This window comes from Xyrauchen texanus, chromosome 45 (assembly GCF_025860055.1).
Source record: "Xyrauchen texanus isolate HMW12.3.18 chromosome 45, RBS_HiC_50CHRs, whole genome shotgun sequence".
Lineage (NCBI taxonomy): Eukaryota > Metazoa > Chordata > Actinopteri > Cypriniformes > Catostomidae > Xyrauchen > Xyrauchen texanus.
The window spans coordinates 24,274,590-24,292,731 of record NC_068320.1 but is presented as its reverse complement, the minus strand read 5'-3'; the positions used below and the strand labels follow the sequence as shown (position 1 = coordinate 24,292,731).

Genomic DNA, 18,142 nt, shown 5'->3' with positions numbered 1-18,142 from the left:
AGACACTCGAGAGCACGTTCAGGGAATCACAGATGCAGCACATTTATTTGAAGGACTACAGAGAACAGCGTCTGCTTTACAAAACACTGTCAAACAGAAAGATAAGGTGCAGTTTACCGTGGCTGTGTACAAAGCTGATGGTTTAAATTCATATAAGCGACAGCATTCATGCAACAGTATAGAGGACTTCAAAATGTTGAAGTCCTACATGCATTTAATGTGTAATACACCAAATATGTGCAGGGTAATATTTTGTAATATTTAGTTAACCGTGAGAATTCACGAGCGGTTATTGTGTTATTTGTCGGGAGTCAGGACTCGGGAATAAAGAGCGTTTATTGCCATGGATCCATCAAACACAGTCTCAGACCTCAGTGAGCTGCAAGCCTAAATAGCACAATACATAGATGTTCAAATGATAAAAATCACATTAAAGTTGAACAAAAATCATCTCCGTCACTGCCTGCAATATAGTAGGCCTATTCTTAATAAGTGGAAAATGCGTAATTCTGCCAGGGCAGGTTATGTTTCCATGAGGCAGTGAACGCTACAGATTATAGGACTTCTTCGTGATGCTTTGATTTTTAAATGATTCAGCATTTAACTTGGGTAGGCCAATTATTGTCTGCACAACAGAGCAAAAGGGGGAAAAACACATTGGCTTACTGTTTATAAAGCGCTGAAACTTTTCCAGGTGAAAAATCTGGAATCTGGAATCATGTGTAACAGTCATATTAAGTCCTCTTTGCAACATGAACTGAGCTGCAAAAGCTTGATGCAGCGCAACAAATGGTGAAACAGAACACAGGTGTCTCGAGATGCGTTAGTTAAATATTGAAATGATGTTTAATTTAACAGTGAGTTGCAGCACAACGATCAAAGACATCCGACCAGTGAGTGATTACATGGCCTTGACACACATGTGAACAGCCCGTAACTCGCCCTCTAGCCTACTTGAAAGACCGACTCGAACCTTGCCCAAAATCTGTAGGTTTGTCGGGTATCATCAGGTTGAAGACACGTGCAGAATAATCAAATAGTGATTTTGATATTTGAATACCATGCACATCCCTATTAATAATGCATGAAGGTAAGCATCCTGTAGCGCATAAAAGTGAACGTAGTCACATGACACGTCATGGGGGGCCTCCACAGTGTACCGGCCCATGGGCCTCTCAGTTCTTAATCCGTCCTTGCAGCTGTCTCAGGCCAAAGGCAGGGAAACACCCTGGACAGTTGGCCAGTCCATCACAGGGCAAACACACACACAGACATACACATTCACACTCTCACTCTCAACTACAGGCAATTTAGAGTTTACAATCCATTTGTTTCCTGCATGTTTTTTGGCTCTGGGGGAAAACGGAGACCCGAAAAAACCCACGAAAACACAGGGAGAACATGCAAACTCCACACAGAAAGGCCCTGGGTGAGCTGGGACACGAACTGGGACCGTCTTGGGGTGAGGCGACAGTGCTACCCACTAAGCCACTATGCCACCCATATGAAAATACAAAAATCATTTTGGTCACATTTTAGCTTTTAAAAATGTACATATCCATGAATTCCAGAAATACAAATTAAATTGCATATATCATAGTGCATATATACATATACACCGATCAGCCACAACATTAAAACCAGCTGCCTAATATTGTGTAGGTCCCACTCGTGCTGACAAAACAGTGCCAACCTTTGTTTTTGGCACCATTTGGAGTAAATTCTAGAGACTGTTGTGTGTGAAATTCCCAGGAGACCAGCAGTTACAGAAATACTCAAACCAGCCCATCTGGCACCAACTAATCAGCCAATCATGTGGCAGCAGTGCAGTGCATAAATCGTGCAGTGCATAAAATCATGCAGATACAGGTCAGGAGCTTCAGTTAATGTTCACATCAACCATCAGAATGGTGGAAAAATTTGATCTCAGTGATTTGGACAGTGACATAAAAATATGACAAGATAAAAATTATACTGCAAGATATAAACAGAAGGAGAAACACAGATAATCTGTATATAGAAGAAGATATAAGATAGATTTATCTAATCCATTAATTCAGTATGTTGGGGATTTCTCCGCTTGAGCTGTGTTGAGTTGAAAGCACAAATACAGGCAAAATTAACCACTTAAAAATGGAGTGAATACCTCATTTAAATACATCCTAGTTATACATGAGTTTAATCACTATATTCACAACATATATGTAATATAAATACTTGTACTTTACCCTCAACAACAAAACTTTACCCTCAACATACAGTGAAAGGATCTCAGTGCTGAACCGTTTTCATCCAGTGGCAAATCACAGACATTTCTAGTAGCAAAATGCTAAATTTGGTCGCATATGTAAGTGATTTACACACATTGTAGAGGGTTGCGCACAGGAACAACATCGTTCATATGATGCATCGGAAAATATATTTTTACCCAGTCCTATTCCAAAGCCTAGAATATGCATCATGTATATAATATATGGATTGGTCCATATTTATATGGACTATGTTGAATAAAATCTCACCCAGTTCTGTAAGCCAGACAGCCACCATGCCGTATATCTCATCTAGAATGAGAATGGCCACCAGATTGATGATGACAGCAGTGGTTGTGACGGTCACCCGCACGTTAGACTTGACCTCTGGATCTGGGCTCATCGCCATGAGGGCGGAGATTGTGATGCGGTAAATGATAACACTGAACACGGCAGAACATGTCACTCCAAACTAGAGAGAGAGAGAGAGAGAGAGAGAGAGAGACCAGTAACAATGTGGAGTGGTGGTGGCATAGTGGGCTAATGCACACAACTGTTAATCAGAAGGTCGTTGGTTCAATCCCCACAGCCACCACCATTGTGTCCTTGAGCAAGGCACTTAACTTCAGGTTGCTCCGGGGGGATTGTCCCTGTAATAAGTGCACTGTAAGTCGCTTTAGATATAAGCGTCTGCCAAATGCATAAATGTAAATGTAACAATGGGGGCAAATAAAAGAAAAAGACAAATAGAAGAACTTTGGTGATGCACAAACTTGCGCCAATAATCTGATTTGTTAATATGTCTGTGTAAACATGAATCCTTTGCACCAAACAGAAGATACACTGCTCACCATGAAGAGAATGGAAGAAATGTTGATAAAGTATCCAGGTAGTCTGTCCCTCCATGTTAGCTTCTCGTGTCCAGGCTGTGAAGAGAAAAAACATTTAAAATCTAGGTGAACTGGTTTGATGAGGGCTGTGTTAATTTTGTTCCTACTGAAAAAGGAAGTTTGGGTGGGACATATCGAAGGGCTTGTCCCTTTTTCTTTAGTTACATTCATATTTTTGGTCCACTGTCCTGGGAAGAAAAAGCTTAAACTGAGTTTCTGTTTTACTTCAGTCATGTTAGCACGTGAGGTATTTGGATGGGGAGGGGAGGTATTTGGATGTCTTCATGTAAAAACATGACAACATTAGGGCCATTAACATATCGCCTTCCACTAATGTGAATAAATCCGGCCAATCCGAGTGACCAAAATAACCCAAATATCGCTTTTAATTCTTTCTGCCACCTTTGCATTAGTAACAAGCCAATTCAAGCCAAAAACAAATGCAATAGCCAATAGCACAGCCTACATAAGCAGCAGTGGAGTGAGGGTGGTCTGTTCCCATAGGGGAGAGTCTTTCTTCATTGTGAAGGTTAGGACAGCTGACCAAGACATATGCGTCTCTGAGGAATACACGTTGAATTGACATGACAAACAAAAGATATTCAGATTCTGTTCAGGGGAATTTGCAAGGAAAAGAATTAGCAGGCCACTGGAATGTTAAGAGCTAGGTTGTATGCCAAGTTGAAAAAAAAATCATTAAAAAATATCATTACAATTTGTTTTTCTCAGAATTTCAGAAACATGCATAAACTTTTTTGAACTCCATCGCTGCCTCGCTGTTTTAGTAGCTACCTAACTAAAAGGGAACCATCTGAACCCTTCATAGGGAGTAAGTCTGTTGACAGTCACTTATATTTGCCAAAAAAATGGTGATCATCACTATGGAGTGGTGGTGGCGTAGTGGGCTAAAGCACAGAACTGGTAAGCAGACACCAATGTGTCCTTGAGTAAGACACTTAACTCCAGGTTGCTCCAGGGGGATTGTATAATGGATATGGATAAAAGCAACTTTGAAAATTCAGCAGCAACGGATGCAAAGTTGAAACTTCGAGCTTCGCTTTGAAATCTTGATGGAAGCGTAATGCTAAAGCTTCACTCCATAGACTTCAATGTATTTTGAAATGCTGATGCAAGTCATGTGGAAGCCCCTTAACACTCACAGATGATTTCAGAAAAGTTTGAGATTAGAATAATGCTAAGTGGTGCTTTATCATTTAGCTCCCTCCATTAACACCTTTGTTTGGCGCCCATATGCATTGCATAAATTGCATATATAGTTTGTGTGCCTTTGGTGCCAAGTTAACAACTTGATACATTAATATGCACAAAAAATACATAACACAAAAATATATTCAATACTGAAAGTTTTCACTTAAAATAGTTCCATCTATTCAAAAATTATTCTTAACATTTTTCTTGATGCCGTCTGCCATCTCATATTAGAGGTTTTTCTGTGATGGATGCATGCAATGCTAATTCATTCAAATATGGAACCGCCTTTGCGATGGATGCCGTTTAGTTAGTCAACTCAAAGTTTAAAACAAAGCCAATCGCTTACATTTTTGACAAATAAAGATTTGGATAGTTTTGCAAGGACCCGTTATGAATTGCTGTCAGTATATCAACACAATAGACCAAAAACATCCTACTCATGTAATTGTACTCATTAAGAAGCAAACACCACAACCTAGCACTAAGTAATACAGTGCATGACTAAACCTTGGCACCCAAGAACTTAGAACAGCGCAACACCCAGACTTTAACCAGGCACAGATCTCAAGATGCCACAACTTTAGGGTCTCCAGAAAAACGATTGTAGGTCACGCCATGATGCCACTAATCACTCTTTCACAAGCCCTCACCACATAATGAGAGCAGTTACTGCTGGCCTGTGGTCTCACCGGTTATCTACTCTTCATCTATATAAATGACTTTATTTGGTGACTCTCTTAAAAGGAAAATCTGAGAGCGGTTGCGCTGTGTGACAGTAAAAGAGTTCACTGGAAGTCTCACATTATTTGGAACAAGGACAAGCAGTGGCAACTGTAAAAACTATGGCCACAAATACACAGAGAGGTACCACAAGAACAGTACGTAGTAAGAGGTTAAGTGTAGTTGAGAGAACTACAATCTTATTGGTAGCCGAATGTGTTATAAAATATTTTTTATAAATAAAGGGGGATTTTTAAGAATCTGCAAAGCCTTCTAAGTATTTCCACAGGCGCCAATTCTGAGCAGGTCTAAAAATAAATAGCCATAACAAAAGTTGCCTGACAAAAGAATACAGAGGAACGGCATTAACCATTTATGTAATCATCCCCATAATGACAACTGTAAAACAGGAAGAGAGAGAGATAGAGGAAAGTTTTGAGATTTTAAATTAACACTTTTTTAAATTGCAGACTTACGGTATCAAAAATGCATATTAGCATTCAGACAAATGCAAAAAATTTAAATAAGATTAGTGATAAAATTGGAGCATGCAAAATGTAGAAATTCATCCATATGATACGAACAGGCCCAAGAGTTGTTTCTGCCAATTCTTTTTTCCTTTAAAATGGCCTATTTCTTCCGTTTTATCTATCTTCGTATCAAATCACTCACTTTAAAAAAAAAAAGGTATAAACTCCAAACCTATTGCAAACGATTGCTTGCGTGATAGTGGACACGAGGACACGTCTGTAAGTAATATGGTAGATGTAGATCATTGGGTTAACTCAAGAGCTCGGTGACAGTGCAGGGTTAAACATTGCACCGATGTGGGTTACCACAGACACCCCAGTGTGGGACAGCTGTTAAAGGGAGAATATCACTTTCTTAAGCGTCCTGTTCTGACACATCCAGATATCAGTGCTCCGTCATATCCTAGTTCATATCCCGATTCCCCTCTTTGATCACTACTTTTATTTCAAATAAAGACTAAACTGATTAAATTAAAGTGTTAATCTCGTCAATGAAGTTCGCTGACATGAAGTTTAACGAAGACAAGACCAAAAAGATGCATCGTGACGATGTAAAATGTAAAGGGGCTATAAGGCACGAATTAGGATTCAGCCAATAAAGGCCTATTATATGCCTTATAATGGCAAACAAGTCCATAAATAGTCACTTACAACTGCAATTAAAGTAATTAATTAAGGTCTAATTTCTGATCCTTAAAGTAAAGTGTTACTGTTTATTTTTTGTTGTTTTTGGTCAACAACTGACTGTAAAAAACATAAAATATTTAAAAGACATTATTCAATGACAAATGGATTGAGAGGATCTCATCTTTGGACACATTACACGAGTGAGTCAAATCAAACTCTCAACACACCATAAAAGGATTTCAGTGCTAAACTTCTATGGCCACTATACTAAATCACTGTGACCAGCTAATGGCTAGCCACAGATATTTTTTAGTCACATAGTGCGAAATTTGGTCACATATGCAAGTGATTTACTGGCATTGAAGAGGGTTGCAACATATAGATAGATTTTGTGATTTAAGAATCAAATAATTCAGATGCATCAGACCATCTATACTTTTTACCCAGCCCTGTTTATGACATCAATGAATCTGATCTGAAAACATTCTCAAAGTTTGAATTAACTTCATTGAAGAGACGTCGTCTTCACACCAACATGACAGCACCCACACTCATCTGTCCAGTGGTTGGTTGTAAATGTCAATGGGCTCAGGTTTTGTTGAGCATATTTACCATACGCTCACTCACAAACACGCGGATACACACGGTAGGATGACACTTAACCCTCCATTGGGCCCACGCTAAGCCCTTTGGAAATTAGTGACAGGATCACCAGTGTGGGGATTTCTTCTATGGCCATATGTCGCTTTGCAGAGATTCCATGTTCACATTGACATCACTGTACAGTCTGTTCTGTCACCCCCCCACCCACACCACCATATTCTAAGCCACGAGGAACCGGAACCATGCCAGCGCCCACGCTAGCCTCCCAGAACACATAGCTTTGCCCCTGGGAGTCACATTCAAAGCTTTAACCAATACAAAAATCATTACTGGAAGGATTGCATTTGTTTTCTGTACACACACAGATATACATCCGGTGAATTTCTCAGGCTGGTGAACTGACAAAACAACTTCTTGGGTCATTGAGTCATGAAAGAGCCAGAGATCTTTTACAAGTGGCTTGGCAGGGCATTGTATTTTGGGCGTCAGGTACAGAAGGGAATAATCTGATGTGAGCCCCTTCTGACAGATTTTAAATCCCTTTAAAACACACTCATCTCCTTACAACTCCAAGAGACCACCACACCAGGATTAAATACAAAGAAACACTCACACACATACATACACAAGTTGGTGCAGCTATCCTGATGAGGACGCTCCATAGACATAATGTTTTTTATACTGTACAATCTACAGATTCTATCCCCTAAACCTAACCCCCACAAACGTTCTGCATTTTTACATTTAAAAATTTGTTTTTGTTTAGTATGTTTAGCGATTTGAATTATGGGGACACTAGAAATGTCCTCATATACCACATTTATAGCATAATGCCCTTGTAATTACCAGTTTGTAACCTAAACAAAAATTGTCCTCATATACCACCCAAACCCGCACGACACACACACACACACACTTTGATCAGTGGTGATCTTTCAAATAAATGGTCTGCTGAGAAGCACTGGAGGCTTTAGATTAAGTATAGAATGGATGACATTTAAAGACAAATGTAAAATTAAATTATGTAAAATCATGTATTAAAGGTCTCAGACTTCCTGCTCAGACCTTGATATGATCATGATGATCAGTCACTAATAAAATCATAAAAATCCTCCATCACCCCCATCACCATGGTCACAAAGCCACTCTGAGAGCTTGAGACTTTTGAACCCTGTTCAAAACAGCCAGTTATAACCAGGATCAACATTGAGATTACGCATTAATGTATCTAAAACTACAATAAAGCTCCAGAAGGGAACATGCACACTAGTTGTGCCAGTCAGACTAGACTATAGCTGCTTCAAAGAACCATTGAGAATCAACTGATTTCAATTGGGATAGTGTAAAGACATAACCAGTATTCAGGGGCATAGCATTCGTACAGACCCAACACATATTCAGGGTTGGAGAGTAATAGAATACATGTAATGGTGATTACATATTTAAAATACAAAATATGTATTCTTGATAATTTTTGTATTGTTTTCCTGTACAATAAAAGAAGGATTAAAAGAAGAAGGATTGTCCCTTGCATTTTTAGGCAGGGCATTTTACGTAATGCTGCCAATCAAGAACGATATGCCGATAAATAATTATCATTTGTCATATAAATTATCAAATATAACCTCATCTCCAGATTATTATTTTAATCAACATCAATGCCGATAAAAAACATGGATATATATGAGCATTGTTGAAAGAAACTTTGTAGAAATGAACTGAGCCATGTTGATTAGACTGTCTGACTGATGGCCTGTTATGAAAGGGTTGTTTCGGCTCATGAAACTCACCTGTGATTGGCTGGATGGTCGCTCAATCAGCCCAAAATAACAAAACGCAAATAATACTATATACAAATCCACCATTTGGACTTGGTATGAGTTTAGCTTGGAAAACTGCGGGGGACAAAAATCACCTTTTAAAAAAGTGTGGGGGACGTGTCTCTCACGTCCCCCGTGGCTGCTAGGCCCTTGCAAGTAATTACAGTAATTTTAGGTGGACCCTTATAACACATCTTACGCATCAATAAAACAATCCGTCAGAGCTTCCTCTAACATGAAAGCGGCCTTAAAACCTGACCATAGAAAAAAACTTTTTGGTAAATAAATAAACTTCTGAAGAGAAAAAGGCACAAATTAATATCTTGGTTTTAGCAGTAAAACTGTTTATCTTTCCCTCACAGGACAGACCCACACATTCACATTGGAGGAAGCAAACTAAACTATCCTTTCCAAAGATAATGAGTTGATGAAAATATTAATATGTCTAAAATTAGCCATGCAAGGTTGTGCTGAATTTAATTAACAAACGCCACTAATGTCATATGTCCTAAAGATAGATGCCAAGATGATATAGTTATGTGATCAAGGCTTTTAAAGAGGGAAATATAAGTGAAAACCAACCCAGGCATAAAAGAGAAAGGGTTTGAGTGTCCTGTGTCTCCAGGAGATGTGAGGACATTGGTAAATTTAGAGGTTTGGCGCTCGGCCCAGCATGAGAAAATGCTTCCATACACTCCCTTGCCTGGAGTCTAGCGCTCTCTGCTGGTCATCCTGTGTAAGCCAAGCAAACAAACATTGTAGACGTGGAGAGAAGTGTTGGAAAACTGCACAGAATCAAATTCCCATCTTCTAAACTTGGCACAGCAAGTATTCATCAGGCCTGTCTCTTTTAATCTCCCACAGAAACCGTCACAACCAAAAATGTTCCAGTTGAAGCATTTGATAAACATACTCCTCAGCTCGTGTTAAACAAAATAAGCAGTCAGATTCTTAAAAATACATAAAACTCCCTGACCCTAATAACTTTCATCACCCGCCTGCTTTGCCGTCATCCAGAACCGCACACACAAACACACACCATGTGGCCCTCATGTGCGCCTCTTAAATGAGAGATAAGGAGGTTTTTGCTAGACTTTCTGCCTCTCTACTAATTATTGGTTTATTCAGAGGGGTTTTGGGACCTTGTGGCACACAAATGAGCAGTGTAACATTGAGAGGGGACTGACTGTGGTCTGTACTGATGACTCTTCCTTATTTGGTTGGTGGTGAAAACATTCTAGGTTATAGACTGAAAAACAGTGGCATGGTTTAATCTTTAATTACTTGGGCTATCCTGCAGGATTTATCACCCACATAAAAATCACCTTGTTTACAGCTTCTGAGGGTGATAAGAATATGCAATTATCTAGTTTTTAATAACTTGCATATCTAAGACCAAGCTTAGAATATACAGTTGAAGTCAGAAGTTTACATACACTTAGGTTGAATCAATAATACTCATTTTTAAACCACTCCACAGATTTCATATTAGCAAACTATAGTTTTGGCAAGTCGTTTAGGACATCTACTTTGTGCATGACATGAGTCATTTATCCAACAATTGTTTACAGACAGATTGTTTCACTTTAAAATGACTATATCACAATTCCAGTGGGTCACAAGTTTACATACACCAAGTTAACTGTGCCTTTAAGTAGCTTGGAAAATTCCAGAAAATTATATCAAGCCTTTAGGTAATTAGCTTCTAATAGGCTAATTTGTGTCAATTGGGAGGTGTACAGTACCTGTGAATGTATTTTAAGGCCTACCTTCAAACTCAGTGCCTCTTTGCTTGACATCATGAGAATATCAATAGAAATCAGCCAAGACCCCAGAAAACAAATTGTGGGCCTTTACAATTTCCAAATGCCTGAAGGTACCATGTTCATCTGTACAAACAATAGTACGCAAGTATAAACACCATGGGACCACGCAGCCATAATACCGCTCAGGAAGGAGACACATTCTGCCTCCTAGAGATGAACATAGTTTGGTGTTAAAAGTGGAAATCAAGCTGAAGGACACCATCCCAACAGTGAAGCATGGGGGTGGCAGCATCATGTTGTGGGGTGCTTTGCTGCAGGAGGGACTGGTGCACTTCACAAAATAAATGGCATCATGAGGAAGGAAAATTATGTGGATGTATTGAAGCAACATCTCAAGACATCAGCCAGTAAGTTAAAGCTCAGTCGTAAATGGGACTTCCAAATGGACTATGACCCCAAGCATAACTCCAAAGTTGTCGCAAAATGGCTTAAGGACAACAATGTCAAGGTATTGGAGTGGCCACAAATGGATTATTGGCGCTCCCCTACCCAACCGGCTAGAACTGTACACATCCAGAGTGATGAAAAGGGCTGGTAAAATCACTCTTGACCCCCATTCATCCAGCACAATTCCTCTTCGAACTGATGCCCTCTGGCCGGCGCTACAGAACACCAGAACATCCAGGCACAGTCTTTTCACTCAGGCCATCCATCATGAACAGTTAAAACTGCCCCCAAAACTTTCCTTTGGTCAATACAACCATGTGCAATATTCAATCCATCCATTCTTACTTATATCCATATTTAATTTATATTATTTTATATATACTACCTCTTCAATAGATTACATCACCTGCACATAACAGTATATCTGTATATAAAATGTCATTTTTATATTTTACATTACATTGTTGCGCTATTGTACATTTCTCTTTTTTATCTTATTATTTTTTACGTCACTATATGTATATGTTTGTATACATGTATTTGGATTCTCTTGCACTGGAAGCTTCTGTCACCATGACAAATTCCTTGCGTTTGTAAGCATACTTTCAGATTCAGATTCTGGTCAATTTCTGACCCACTGGGAATGTGATGAAAGGAATAAAAGCTGAAATAAATAATTCTCTCTGCTATTATTCTGACATTTCACATTCTTAAAATAAAGTAGTGATCCAAACTGACCAAAACAGGGAATGTTTTCTACAATTAAATGCCAGGAATTGTGAAAAACTGAGTTTAAATGTATTTGTATAAGGTGTATGTAAACTTTTGACTTCAACTGTACATTCTTGATTTAAGATTCTGAGTAACATCTAGGGCAGGACTGACCGTGGGCCATGATATCTGGGACAGAGTTGCTAAACATAAGAATGAGAAAAAGCGCCATAATGCAGGTGACAGATAGAAATCTGTGACTTTTGGGCAGAAAGACCCTAAAAAAAAAAATCACAAAATAGGCTACAAATTAGGTCAGTGGTACCTAAATATGACTTGCGGTCTAAGACTATCCAATATAAAGTAAAAAAAAAAATAATTTGTGTTAATAAGAGATATAAATAAATTATGAAAACAGACAACATCACATAGGCAACAATTAATGTTATAGCTGAACATTTCACACCAGAGCAAAATCAAGTACATGCATTTAAATTGCACTCAATTCAAGGATACAACTTTTTTTTACCAATCAATCGTGACAATATAGGTTTAATACTATACAAAACTGAAACCCTCGCCAAGGGAGAGTTTTGACTATTGGCATAAAGTCTGGTCCACTTCATAGCGTATTTTGACCAAGAATCACCATCCGAACACAATGTTCCGAACAAGCTATTTTCTGTGGCGTTTAGAGCAAGCCAATCTCAAATCGGACATAACTAAAAGTGTATCCTGACTCCTAGAAATTGCAAAAAGCCATCCAATCAGATTGGTGGTCTAACCACTCAATTAAGGCAATAAAAACTCATAGTCAGACTTTAAACCAGAATTAATGTTCTACAGACAGTGGGTTACCCTGAGGGGCCATTAGAAGCTTGAACTAGGTTCACACCTCACCTACTGTATGTGCAGAAAGAAAATAAATTAACTTGGAAAAACACACTTATTTACTGCATTTTATAGAAATGACTTGCAATATACAGTGGAACCCAACTTTCTGAGATCACTAGTGAAATGTATTCTATAAAGCCTTGTTCTAATTTAATATGAGCCTAACAATAAGACGGAAAGATTTCATTATAAAAAATGTACATGAATTTCTTAGTGTGATATACAGGGTTGGGAGGGTTACTTTTGAAATGTATTCCACTACAGATTACATGCTGTAACTGTAATTTGTAATGTATTCCGTTAGATTACTCAAGGTCAGTAACATATTCTAAATATTTTGGATTACTTCTTCAGCACTGGTAGATTTTTTTCACTTGTTTTGACTATAAAAACTCTGCCAGTACAGTAAAACAAAATACACATGTTAAAAATATATTCTCTGAAAAACAAATATTTTATGCAGTGTTTTTCTAAAACAAGATCAATCTAACTGATTTTGTTTGAAGAATTTTTAGATATTTTTACAGGAAAATACAAAAATTATTATCAAGAATATGATTTATGCCCTAATATCAAAGGTGTTACTAGAAAAAAAGAAATTATGATCCATTGTGAATTTTCTTGATAAGTAAATATGATCGTGCTGGTAACATGTGCATGTAAATGGCTAGAAATAGCATTTTAGCTTAGCGTAAAGCTAACAATTTACACAAGGTTTATTTCTATTTCTTGTGCTCCAAACTTACTTCAAACGTATCTCTGTCTGCTCGTATGAATGTAACACATCATAAGAAAGTGCTTCAACCGCTGTTCAAATGCAGTTTGGATCACATTATTTATATGTATACATGTTTTCCATGTGAAAGGACTAAATATTAAATGAAACAAATGACAATTAAATGCAAAGTAATCTCTTCAGTAATCTAATTACTTTTTGAATGTAACTATTCTAATTACCAATTATTTAAATTGTAACTGTAGTTGAATACAGTTACAAATTTTTTGTATTTTAAATACGTAATCCCGTTACATGTATTCCGTTACTCCCCAATCCTGATGATATTTCCCTTTTGGCTTTAAAGGAATGTTCTGGGTTCAATATAAATTAAGCTGAAAAGACAGAATTCGTGGCATAATGTTGATACCCACAGAAATGTTTTTAGTAGTCCCACATTTGTTTAAAAAAAAATAAATAATAATAATATATATATATATATATATATATATATATATATATATATATATATATATATATATATATATATATAGTTTATTAATAAACAAGAGTTAAAAAATATTTTGGGGTAAATAAACATTCTACAAATACTGACATGATCATGATTAATATTAACCTGATCAATGTCACAAATTATTTTTTTTTTGTCAGTGACCAAGAAATACCGCAAAATCTCTACAGTACGTTTATTTCTTTATTTTTGCATTTTTTTTAAATCCCAATACTTTAGTTTATTTCCAAATTTAAATTAGGCTTCATTTTAAATCCCAGATTTTCAATTTGGACTTTTGAACAGCACTGCATTTACTACTGGGACCTAGAAATGTTAAATATGTTGTTATCAGCTCCAAACGTTGGCGAACGTGAATCCAACATGCCAGACTCTGATAAACTAAGGTGCAAGCTAAACTATCTAATTGTATTAGCCTGAAATGCTCCGTCCTGCCCCAAGAGGATTATAGCAGTGAGAGAAGAGAGTATTGCTAATGACGACGACCTCATAGTGACCACCCCACACCAGCATCCACCCAGCTGAGCCCCTCTGACAGACACATGGGGCTATTTACAAATTAAAAGGGGCTCAAATTCTCTCACCAAAGGTGTCTGTCCGTGTGTGCATGAATGGGCTGCAAGTCATACTTTTAAAGTTATTGACAGGAAATGGTAATGTGATAGCAGAATAGAGCAGAGTAAGATATCATAGTGACATCATTTAAGTAAAAAGAACTTTCGGAGTAAAGGCAGAGCTGGATTGCTGGGTCTTCTCATCTTTCAGGGGTCACAATGCAGTTCAAAGAGATAGTTTACTCCAACGAAAATGCTGTCATTATTTACTTTGAAATAATAAGATTGAGGCTGTAAACATTCTAAATGACATGCAGAAAGCACAGACCAATCAGCTGTGGGCTCGTGTAGACTTCGGCAATGGCTAAATGTGTCCTACTTTATTTTCAACGGATAGCCATTGGTATAAACATCGACATACATTTTTTCTAACATCGCTAAAAAGTGCTGAGTGACAGCCTAGTGCGTCTTGGCAGGTAATTATTGTAAAAGCAGTTTGTTTTAAGTGAATGTAAACAGGCCGGACAAAAAAACGGACATGGTCAAAAGTTCGGATCTGTACATTAAGCATTGCAGTGTAAATGAAATAGATTAGTAGACCAGATAACTGAAACCTCACAAGCTGGCTTTAATGTAGTAGTCAGAAGTCATTTCAATATTCACGGAAGAAAGATTCACACAAATGGTAAGTAAAATCATTTTAAGACTAATAAAGTGGCTGGAGTAGCTCTGCTGCATGTCGTCAATACAAGAGGCCATTCAACCACTGTCTGTGCTATGTGACGTGGACACAATGTAGATAGCTTCATTGAATAAAATGGGATCTATTTGCTTTTGACGTGCCACACCGCTCACGTCTGCTGTACAGAGGGTGTTAGATGGCTCTTCCTGCCCAAGTGGGTGGTTCTAAGCCAATTTAAGCTGCTATACACTCTAGACCTTTGCAGTTTTAGTCAAAGGGAAAGCTACATGAGACTATTTTGGGGCTTGGCAGCCATACTCACAATGAACTGCGTGAACATTCTTCAACATTGCTCCTTTAGTGTTCCATGGGACATATAACAGCATATGGGTTTGGAACAACATGATGGTGAGTATATAAAAGCTGAATTGTCACTTTTGGCTGAAATATTCCTTTAACAAAGACCAGAAAAGATATTGGAGAGCATGTTAGGGACAGGGGAAAGAACCTTACAACCGCACAAAAAGGTAGTATTGTGGAGTTGAACACAAGCAGGTGGAAACAAGGCTCTTGAGATATAGAGGCGAGAGAGAGAGAGATAGAAGCATTTACCGGATTCCCAGCAGCCATGGCTGACAGTAACCTCTGTCTCCATTTGTCCTTGCCCAGCTCTCCGCTCTCTTCCACACCTCTCTCAGACTGGAAGACACAGATCCTAACCATCAAACAATCGCTGACAACAGCCTCTAGCTAACAATGCAAATCAGACACAACTATAAAGATTTTTCCTAAATCACACCACCCTCCCCTCTTCATCACCACCTCTTTTGCTTTGGCATCACCATGCAAAGCCTACGAGCCCCCAATGCACTGGTGCCAAATGCTTAAGGCCACAGCTATGCATGATGGGAAGGCTATGCAAAAAGCCCTCATAATTTGGCACCCTCTTTAATGTCGCAACAACCATGGCAGTTCCCATTTTGACTCTTTTCAATAAAATACAAAGCATATATGTACAGTTGAAGTCAGAAGTTTACATACACTTAGGTTGAAGTCATTACTTTGTGCATGAACATGAATCATTTTCCAACAATTGTTTACAGACAGATTGTTTCACTTTTAATTGACTATATCACAACTCCAGTGGGTCAGAAGTTTACATACACTAAGCTAGCTGTGCATTTAAGCAGCTTGGAAAATTCCAATAATGTCAAGCCTTTAGGCACTTAGCCAATTAGGCTAATTGGAGTCAATTGGAGGTGTACCTGTGGATGTATTTTAAGGCCTAACTTCAAGCTCAGTGCTTCTCAGGGCATCATAGGAAAATCAAAACAAATCAGCCAAGACCTCAGAAAATAATTGTGGACCTCCACACGTCTGGTTCATCCTTGGGAGCAATTTCCAAAGGCCTTAAGTTACCATGTTCATCTGTACAAACAATAGTATGCAAGTCTAAACACCATGGGACCATGCTGCCATCATACTGCTCAGGAAGGAGACTCATTCTGTCTCCTAGAGATGAACGTAGTTTGGTGCAAAGTGCAAATCAATCCCGTAACAACAGCAAAAGGACCTTGTGAAGATGCTGTTGGAAACAGGTAGACAAGTATCTATATCCACAGTAAAATTAGTCCTATATCAACATAACCTGAAAGGCTGCTCATCAAGGAAGAAGCCACTGCTCCAAAACAGTTACTAAAAAGCCAGACTACTGTTTGCAAGTGCACATGGGGACAAAGATCTTACTTTTTGGAGAAATGTCATCTTGTCTAATGAAACAAAAAAATGAACTATTTGGCCATAATGACCATCGTTATGTTTCGAGGAAAAAGGGTGAGTATTGAAAGCCGAAGAACACCATCCCAACCGTGAAGCATGGTGGTGGCAGCATCATGTTGTGGGGGTGCTTTACTGCAGGAGGGACTGGTGCACGTCACAAAAAAGATGGCATCATGAGGAAGGAAAATTGTTTGGATTTATTGATGCAACATCTCAAGACGTAGGCCAGGAAGTTAAAGTTTGGTTGCAAATAGGTCTTCCAAATGGACTATGACCCCAAGCATACCTCCAAAGTTGTGGCAAAATGGCTTAAGGACAATCAAGGTACTGGAGTGGTCATCACAAAGCCCTGACCTCAAATCGATAAAAAAATGTGAGGGCAGAACTGAAAAAGCGTGTGCGAGCAAGGATGCCTACAAACCTGGCTCAGTTACATTTACATTTATGCATTTGGCAGACGCTTTTATCCAAAGCGACTTACAGTGCAATTATTACAGGGACAATCCCCCCAGAACAACCTGGAGTTAAGTGTCTTGCTCAAGGACACAATGGTGGTGGCTGTGGGGTTAGAACCTGTGACCTTCTGATTAACAGCCCTGTGCTTTAGCCACTACACCACCACCACTCCGAGTTACATCAGTTCTATCTGCAGGAATGGGCCAAAATGCCAGCAAGCTTGTGGAAGGCAACCCAAAAAGCTTGACCCAAGTTAAACAATGTTTAGGCAATGCTACCAAATACTAACAAAGTGTATGTAAACTTCTGACCCACTGGGAATGTGATGAAAGAAATAATTCTCTCAACTATTATTCTGACATTTCACATTCCTAAAATAAATTAGTGATCCTAACTGACCTAAAACGGGGAATGTTTTCTATGATTAAATGTCAAGAATTGATTTCTAAAGGTATTCAAATCATGTAGAAAATGCTATATATGCTTTTCCCCTTTAAGTACACTCCAAAAAATGTTGTCTTATGTTCCAGTAAAAATATAGAAACATCTAACCCGATCTCATGAGAAGTCGTTTGTGACCAGGAGGAGGGCGTGTTCGGGCAGTGATGGAGCATGGTCGCCGCTGAACCGGCTGATCAGCGGGAGAGCGAGATAAGGGGCAGCCGGAGGCACCGGTTCGAGAGAGAGACACAACCGCGTTGCATGTGTGTCTGTGTTTGTTTTAAGTTAAGTTTCTGATTAAACTTTATGTTGACTGTTCAGCCAGTTCTCGCCTCCTCCTTGCCGGTCCTTTTACGGTTACATCGTAATAATAGTAAAAGACAGCAAACTCGTGAGAAAGTTTGCTCATGCAAAAACATACAACTTTTTATTCAAAAGAGAAAAATAAACCATCAATCAATGAACCATGATATAAAAATGTATCTTAACCTTTAACCCTAACTTATCTATTATT

At 38.5% G+C, this 18,142-nt stretch overlaps 1 protein-coding gene across 1 annotated transcript in view; it reads right to left on the bottom strand.

Annotated features, from left to right (window-relative positions):
• The window catches only part of ano2b (anoctamin 2b), a 55,300-nt gene that overhangs the window by 19,426 nt on the left and 17,732 nt on the right, over window positions 1–18,142 (bottom strand). Inside the window, 3 exon segments of the mRNA XM_052118549.1 lie at window positions 2,520–2,721; window positions 3,101–3,175; window positions 15,565–15,651. Coding sequence (XP_051974509.1) covers window positions 2,520–2,721; window positions 3,101–3,175; window positions 15,565–15,651 — 364 coding nt within the window.